Here is a 9207-nt window from a genome sequence, read left to right as displayed (position 1 = left end):
CAGTGGACATGTTGTAAAATTTGAACAAAATCAAGTTTTAACATGCTTTTTTTTTGCAATGTGTGTTTTACCACCCCAACACTTTATATACAAAAAATAGAAATTAAACATTATTTTTCCTGGGTGTCAGATATATATAGAGACATGTGTAATGCGTGTGTATGTGTGGTAATGCAACATAATCTCAATGAATGAGCCTGTTGGGATGTTATTCTGTGACTCAAGGGACAGATGTATGAGACTTAAAAAAGTACTGGTGACTCGCGGGAAGATTACAGTCGAGACAATAAGTTATGCTATTTTGGATATAAAATGATATTGTACAAAAATAATCAATTTACAGAAAAATGTGCTACAGTGTATAAGGCTTATTGAAATGTTTTGCATGTGGATCCCTCACACCAAGTGAGATTCCACATAAAAGTGACTTAAAGTAAGCAGGAATAGGAATTTACTTTGTTTTATTCTTTTTTTCAAAATGAACACAAATAAAGTGACTTCCAATCTCACCCTGGGTTTTTTAACAATAAAGCGTCGGGAAAAAAATGAGTTTGTTTTGTACATGAGCTGTTGTTGCCCTAACAGGTTGAATTTGATTTTTTTTAAAAACACCTATGTCTACCCCTTAAAGTTTCAAATATAGATTCACTATAGATTCGGCTAGTAAAACCTCATTAAAAGAGTTTTTCGTGTTTTGTCAAGTGATAACCAGATGTTTCTTTCATACAGCAGTCGTCTTAGATCCAGGTCAAATTAGAGTGCATGCTTTGGTCTTCTTGAAAAAAACTTTACAGACATCAGCAATATACATTATTAATACTATATGCATGGGAGAGAGGCAATCAATATTCAATTCTAACAGCAAATGCTGTAACCTCCATTGAAAAACGCAACTTTCAGCTTTCAGTGTAGTATACAGGTAACTGGGGCTTTACTCGAAAACCATCTCGAATTTTACGGAAATCCTCGGTCAGCAAAATCTGCTCAAACAGCAGATTGCTTTGTGTACAATTCATCACGTCAGAGATTTGGCTCCACAATGTCTAAATAATACCTCATCCTCCACAGCAAAAACTAGCATGCTGCTGCAGCTGTCTGCTCACTGGTCCAACATAAAGCGCGCCACCCATCACCATGTGTTGACAAAGTGTAGTGACCTAAAACGAGTGTGTGTTAAATACCCGTGGAAATGTGAAACAACCACGGTTATCTTTCTTTCTTTTTTTTTATGGATTTTCCCCCCTTTTTCTCCCCAATTATATCAGGCCAGTTATACCACTCTTCTGAGCCGTCCCGCTTTCGATCTCTGCTCGACCTCCTCTGCTGATCCGGGGAGGGCTGCAGACTACCACATGTCTCCTCTGATACATGTGGAGTCTCCAGCCGCTTCTTTTCACCTGACAGCGAGGAGTTTCACCAGGGGGACGTAGCACGTGAGAGGATCACACTATTCCCCCCAGTTCCCCCTCCCCCCTGACCGACCAGAGGAGGCACTAGTGCAGCGACCAGGACACATACCCACATCCAGCTTCCCACCCGCAGACACGGCCAATTGTGTCTGTAGGGACACCCGACCAAGCCGGAGGTAACAACGGGGATTTGAACTGGCGATCCCCGTGCTGGTAGGCAACGGAATAGACCGCCACGCCACCTGGACACCTCAAGCACAGTTATCTTTATTTAAAAGAACACGGAACTAAGTGAAAATGTTCCCCTATGGTGCAAATTTCTACAAGGATGGGATCCAAATTATTTCATCAGCAGAAGAGTTTTCTATTAATTACAGTCATACTCAACCAGCCAGTAATCATTAACAAATTTTTGGACTTGCAAATCATTTGTTGCTAGAGGGAATTGGACAATGAAATGTGATGCTTAGAATTCACTTAATATTTAGGAGCTAGGATTTTTTTCATATTGGTTTTGGGTCTATGTGGATTTTGCTTTTCAGCTTCCATTACTTCACTCTAGCTGAAATATCAATATCACATAACACATTACATTTACATTAACTGAATTGCCATTCAAAATACTTAACACCAGACCCCACCAAATATAAAAGACAGGCTTCACAAATACAGAAAAGCAGGCAAATAATATGATGTAAGACAATTTGAGCGTATCGATTGGTCTTCATAGCCAAATCTGCAGAGATCTGATTGCATTGAGACCTAATACAAACTGAACTGCATTTAGTGTCATTTCACATTTCATACAAGACTCACTTAACACTGAACGAAATTACATTGATTTCAAGTTACTTTCAGTGATGAGACCAAGAACACTGTCACTAACATCCATTCAGATTAGCAGTGGCTAGATTTTACTGATGTCTCTATGGCAGATAATCCATCTATGCACTCCAGTTTCACAAGGGTCTAATACAACTTTCTGTATGAAGAACTGTTAAATATCACATGAAAAAACAGGAATTATTTTTATCCTATTGTTGTTCTAAACATTTAATAACATTACATGTGTGCAACCTCTTCATAACAATACCATGTGGAAAAGTCAACCACTATTAGTGACTCACTCACCTTTAACTGCTAACACTACCTCCTTGATTGGTGAAAAAACAGAAGGAAGACCCTTGTTTGTTATACAAACGACTCTCGTAAATTTTCCCCAGAGGTAAAGGGCTTTCGATGGGGGGCAGAGTGTAGTAAGACCTCACTGGTTATCTCTACAGGTACAACAATGAGATTCGGCCCAGTGGGCTCCGGCCCATTCTGGAAGTCTGTGGCACATGGCAGAGGCTCTGGCTTGACTGACTCTGAGCTTGGTAGAGCTTGTAACAAAGCCTGTTCCATCTCCTCTGCAAGGTCCTTGATGCTCCCATAGAGTACTTCCATCTTTTGCACCAGCAACCCCTCTTTTTCTGGTCGTTCTTCATTGCCATCCCTTTTCTTTAGCCTTTTGGATCGTTGAATAAAGGAGGCATGACGTATGGAGCGCTTCAGTAGATGCTTGCGGTAAGCCCTTTGAATGACCATAGCAGCCAACTCCTCTTCTTTGTGGCGCAGCGTTGTGGTGATGGGTGCAAAGGAGTCCGAGGTGGGGTTGCTCATGATGAACTTAGTCTGAATGCTCTCCCGCATTGCTGCCATTTCCACTGTGTCTCCCAAGACCATCTGAGTGACGGCCATAAGGATATCCAGGCAGTGGACCCTGTCTCCAATCACCAGGGGTAGGTCCATTTCGATCAGACGTAGCCGATTGGGCTTGGGCACCCTCAGCGGTACCTGCAGAGCGTCACAAAAATCGAAAAGCCGGCTATACTCAATGAACTGAGTTGCCTCAATGTCAAACCTCTCCCAGGTCTCATTGAACATCTCAAAGTCTTCCTCGCACAGTGCATCGCCACTCTCCTCTTGAGCCACATTGAAGTTCTCTAAGATGATGGCAATGTACATATTGACCACCACCAAAAATGAGATGATGATGTAGCTGCAGAAGAACATGATGCCCATACCTGGGTTGCCACAGTTACCCTTTACATCCGAGCCTGGGTTCTCGATGTCTGGGTCACAGTCTGGAGGCTCCCTGTTTAGGATGGGGAGTAGAAGCCCATCCCATCCTGCCGAGGTTGTGATCTGAAACAGGCAGATAATGCTACCACCAAAAGTCTCAAAATTAAAGATGTCATCGATTCCAGCGTGCTTTCTGACATAAGCAAAGTTTGACATGCCAAATATGGAGAAGATGAACATAATGAGGAAGAGCAGGAGGCCAATATTAAATAAGGCAGGAAGTGACATCATGAGAGCAAAAAGCAGCGTCCGAATTCCCTTGGCTCCTTTGATAAGACGCAGAATCCTGCCAATTCTAGCCAGTCTGATCACTCTGAACAGAGTGGGCGACACAAAGTACTTCTCTATGAGGTCTGACAGCATTATACCTGTAATAAAAAGGAGAGGCGCTGAAGTTAGGGGAGGTGTCTTTATGTTCCGCCTGTGAATAAAGTAATAAAGTCTGGCTGAACATAATTTCACTTTGAAATTTCCATCCTGTGTAATTCAAAATTGTGTTTATAATGTATTTGGTACCCACCAGATATAGACAAGATGACCACGACAAAATCAAAAATGTTCCATCCTACAGTGAAGTAGTGGTGTCGCAGTGCAAGCATCTTTAACAGACACTCTCCAGTGAAGACAACAATGAAGGCAACGTTGATTTTAAACAGCAAGTCCTCCTTCTCTGGACTCTGGTTGTCTGTCTCTACCATCATGGTCACCATATTGAGGCAGATCAGGACCATGATGAAGATGTCAAAGAACTGCTGACTGATGAAGTCAAACACCATGCCTTGTATTGGGTTCTTTAGGTCGAGGGGAGACAGGGGGGATGGAGAGGCGAGATACAGATACATAAATTCCACAGGGTCATTTGGCCTGTTTACACCAGTGTGTGCAGAAAAGATTAATGCTGAGGTCAGCGGTGGCATTGCCATGCTATGCATGCCAAGCTGGTCTCCAATTAGCTTAGGTTTCCTTGTTGATAAATATTAACAATCTGCAGGAACAATGTCATTAGATAGTTTTGTTTCTGTGAGAGTTAAATATGCCATGCATCACAACACAGTTATGGCTGATGTTATAACCATATGACAAAAAATGTGACTGTAAATGACTGCCACAGCATACCAGCGGTCGTGGAATTGGCTTCTGTGGTTTCTTGGAACCCAGTTTCTTCATGGCCTCATAATATTTCTTTTGCTCCTCAGTCATGAAGATGTCCTTGTCTCCCAAGTGCAGGAACAATACAAGAAAATTTTCATTCATTCATGTATGCAGTCACACGTTTTGTTAACTGTATGTAAAATCTGCTGAGAAATGTTGTTGTTTTAAACAGTTACAAATTCCCATTTCAAACAGAAGTACTTGGAATACTTATCTTTTTCTTTTGCTGGTTGAAATTGTCAATAATTACACCAATGAAGAGATTAAGTGTGAAAAAGGAGCCAAAGATGATGAAGATGACAAAGTATATATACATATAGATGTTGATCTCATAGGAAGGCTGCTCTCCCACCTAAGAGAAACAAAATAAAGTCTTACTCGAGTCTTTTTGATTTCAAAAGGAGAGTGGAGACTCCAAAGTATTTGTCACTGAATGGAAAACCATTCCCTCAAAAATTTCTACATTTTATTTTTAACTAAGAAAATACTTAAAGTACTTTGAGACTCAAAAACCACATTCTTTTGTAGCATAGAAAATGCAAATAAAGGCAATGGGTTCACATACTGTACTTGCATAAATCTCATACTAACAAACAAATTTAAAGAACAATGCCAAAATATTTAGAAATTGTTAACTCAAGAATGAACTACCTCTCGTGAGTCAACTGCAGCATACATGATGTCCATCCAACCTTTGAATGTTGCCTGCAAATACAGAATGAATCGTTTCAAGTCAATTTGATTTGTATAGCCCAATATCATTAATTGCTAATTTGCCTCAGGGGGCTTTACAGCAATACAACATCCTATGCTTAGACCCTCACATCGGATAAGGAACAACTCCTCAAAAAAAACTCTTTAACAGAGAGAAAAAATAGGAGGAAACCTCAGGGAGACCAACAGAGGAGGGATCTCTCTCCCAAGATGGACAACGTGCAATATATAGATGTGTTTTACCGTTTGTCACATCAGCATTGCCTGTTTCAACATCTAAAGGCCAAACTTTAAAATAAATCTTCTGCTTTAGGATTGTTTTTTTTTTTTTTTGTGGATTTTTCCCCATTTTTCTCCCCAGTTGTACTTGGCCAATTACCCCACTCTTCCAAGCCGTCCTGGTCTCTGCTCCATCCCCTCTGCCAATCCGGGGAGGGCTGCAGACTACACATGCCTCATCTGATACATGTGGAGTCGCCAGCCGCTTCTTTTCACCTAACAATGAGGAGTTTCGCCAGGGGGGATGTAGTGCGTTAGAGGATCACGCTATTCCCCCCAGCCCCCCCCCCAAGCAGGTGCCCTGACCAACCAGAGGAGGCGCTAGTGCAGCGACAAGGACACATACCCACATCTGTCTTCCCACCCGCTGACACAGTCAATTTCTGTAGGGATGCCCGACCAAGCCAGAAGTAACACGGAGATTCGAACCGGCAATCCCCATGTTGGCAGGCAATAGAATAGACCGCCACGCTACCCTGACACTTAGGATTGTTTTAAAGATGATGTTCAATGTCAAATAACATCAAGTATATGTTAAATGCACCCTTGCTCACCACTTGAAGCAGAGAAAGGTACCCAAGTCCGACATTGTCGTAGTTGACCTTGACATTGACCCAGCGGGCCTCTTGTGTGGCCTCCTTGATTGCCATGCATTCGCTCACGTTGTTGACCTCAGTGAGTGGGAAAAGCTCCTCAGTGGTCGTATTGATGCAGCGGTAGAACTTCCCAGCAAACAGGTTGACTCCCATGATGCTGAATATGAGCCAGAAGATCAGACAAACCAGCAGCACATTGAAGATGGAGGGAATGGCCCCAACAAGAGCATTCACCACTACCTGCCCAGCACAGAGAATTGTTTCAATTTAAATGATAAATGCTGTGACCTCTGGAACAATAACAGCCAAATTCACCATGTTAATATAATCAATCATGCATATGTGTCTATATGGAGGATGCTGCTTTTACCACCAGTAGCATACTTACAATCCAATGATAGACAGAGTACACCAAATATGCAAACATACATTTAAAAAAAACCCTATTTAGTGACATCTTTTTGGGTTAGCTTTATTTCACTGCTTCCAGAAAAAAAGTCTTGTTTCCAAAAGTATTAAGGATCACACAACAGCTATGCGCATTCATCAAACAGTCAACACAGGCACTCTTACCTCAGTCAACTCTGTCCCAGAAGCCATGATGGTGTAAGCATGCAGTCAGCAAACATGGTAAGGAAAAGCCGATCAAGTTAGTGTGAGAATGCATTGAACATCATATAACTGGCATCTTGTAAGTCAATGCTCATCACGCACATCATTCAAATGTCATTGTAAAGTACTCAGATTTACAATGTGCATAGGTTTTTTTTTACACCAAATGAGGGTCAGCAGCCAATAACTCACCCTCATCCCTTCAAATCTTGACAGTGCACGGAGAGGCCTTAGGGCCCTGAGTGTTCGTAGAGATTTGATTGGTCCAAGTTCAGAGTAGCCTAACCAGTTGGCACCTAAACTAATCACGGAGACCTGTGGAGGAATTAAAAAAAAAAAAAAACTCTATTCAAGTGTTACCATGGAGTTCATCAGAAAAAAGACAACTTGCTCTGCGCAAAACTGAACAATTTCTGACCCTTCCAAATTTATTCAAAAACAAGGTATTAAAACTTACATCCACAATGAAAAAATCTAACCAACACCAAGCGTTGGTGAAGTAGGTCTTGAAGCCATATGCCACCCATTTTAGAAGCATCTCAATGATAAAGATGTAGGTGAAAACCTTATCAGCATACTCAAGGATAATTTTGATGGTTCGCCGTCTTTCTATGTTTATGTCTTCAAAGGCCTGCCAAAAGGAGACATCGGACACATAAAAGCCTTGGCAGCATTGTGAAACAACACTGTTAGCCAAAGGTCGCTGCCCTACTCACAATACTCACCAGAGCTCCACTGCTGAGGAGGATCATAAAGATGATGAAGGTCTCAAACCAGTCATGCTCCACAATGGTGAAACAGGTCCTACGGATATTCCACCAAATCTTGCCTCTACCTTGAGTGATGTCCGCATTCAGACATGGAAAACGCCTCACACAACCTGAGCAAAGACACATATCAAATTCAGCTCTTTCTTTCTTGACTGAAATCAGTGATTAGTCTGAAAGATGTTGGATTAGATGTCCAAAAGGCAAGCATTTGAGGTAATAAAAGTATTTGTCACATGGTAGGACAATTACTCTATTGTTTGCCTGTGAGGGTATTAGGGGTGGGAATCTCCTGGAAGCTCACGATTTGATTTCGATTCTTGGGGGTCACGATTTCATTCAAAATCGATTTTTGATTCAAAAGGATTCCCAATTCAAAATCGATTCTAAATTTGGTACATAGGGGTGCTAATTTCAGGATCTACTCCAGTCCGCTGTGCGCTAAGACAGGCGGTGAGGCAAATTATAGCATGAAAGCAGACTAAAGTGTGTATAAAATTATGTAGTTTTTATATTTTAAAAAGTTATATCAATTGATTGCAATAATGTGAACACACAAAGGCAGACCTAACATTCTCAGTAAAAAACCGACGTGATGGTATGTCTGGTATGTCGTACTTTGGCTCAATTGTCTGGATCATAAATCTAAAGCCTTCATTGTCGACTACGCTGTAGGGGCGCAGGTCTTTTGAAATGAAACAGGCGATGGATCTAGTTTTGTTTTTTTGCCAGTTCAGAACTGGGTGGGAGTTTGGTGAAGTGGTGCAGTGTGCGTTGGTTGTTTGTTAATGTTGCAGGAGATCGTTGTTCCACTTCTTTCAACTCTGGGTGATGGCATATGATGTGAGACCTAACATTTGTAGTGTTCCCGAAATACTTAAATTTAATTTTGCAACTCTTGCATATTGAATGAGTCATGTCAAGCTCCTTCTTCCCCGGGAGATTGTAAAATCCAAAATGCGCCCAAAAACTTGCCTTCACTGATGATGGGACAGGCTGAATTTGTTGCTGCTCCATTTTTAGAAAGGCTACCAAGTGCTAACGATGGACTAGCCACTGTAGTGTTTTCTGGAAGCTGGAACAGGTGTGCAGCAAGTCAACATTGCCAGCAGCGAGGAGGCTACTTAAGACTGAAAAAAACGTTTTTAAAAAATCGATTTTTGGAATTTGTGAATCTATTCAGAATCGCAGAAGAAAAGAATCGCGATTCTTACGTGAATCGACTTTCCCCCCACCCATCGAGGGTATAAACAGGCACTGTGATAAGCAAAATAACTTGTCTGTATTTATAGCAGTTTTCGTCATACTGTCTGGGAAGCAGGCTTCTGGCTCCACTGGCTCAGGCTCTTCCTCTTCCACTACCTCTGGTTCAGGCTCAGGGGGTTGGTAGTCCACTGTGCTGCATACTGAAGACGCTCCATCATCATCATCTTCGGTTACACCCATCAGCTTGCCACGAGACAAGGGAGAAAACCAGTAAAAACCAGACAGCCATCTGCTATGTAGTAACATGTGCTATTTAGTACAATTTCCCACTATATTTCAGAAAGAATA

At 41.7% G+C, this 9207-nt stretch overlaps 1 protein-coding gene across 1 annotated transcript in view; it reads right to left on the bottom strand.

The window, feature by feature from the left end:
- Positions 1–2600: 2600 nt before the first annotated feature.
- The window catches only part of scn4aa (sodium channel, voltage-gated, type IV, alpha, a), a 36793-nt gene continuing 30186 nt past the window's right edge, over positions 2601–9207 (bottom strand). The window contains exons 16-25 of the mRNA XM_056296709.1: positions 8961–9102; positions 7612–7766; positions 7344–7517; positions 7079–7201; positions 6233–6514; positions 5337–5390; positions 4896–5037; positions 4650–4747; positions 4054–4324; positions 2601–3901 (exon numbers count right to left, since the gene is read on the bottom strand). Coding sequence (XP_056152684.1) covers positions 2601–3901; positions 4054–4324; positions 4650–4747; positions 4896–5037; positions 5337–5390; positions 6233–6514; positions 7079–7201; positions 7344–7517; positions 7612–7766; positions 8961–9102 — 2742 coding nt within the window. The remainder of the gene's footprint in view (positions 3902–4053; positions 4325–4649; positions 4748–4895; positions 5038–5336; positions 5391–6232; positions 6515–7078; positions 7202–7343; positions 7518–7611; positions 7767–8960; positions 9103–9207) is intronic.

Source organism: Lampris incognitus, chromosome 17, assembly GCF_029633865.1.
Source record: "Lampris incognitus isolate fLamInc1 chromosome 17, fLamInc1.hap2, whole genome shotgun sequence".
Lineage (NCBI taxonomy): Eukaryota > Metazoa > Chordata > Actinopteri > Lampriformes > Lampridae > Lampris > Lampris incognitus.
This window is presented reverse-complemented; position numbering and strand designations above follow the sequence as displayed.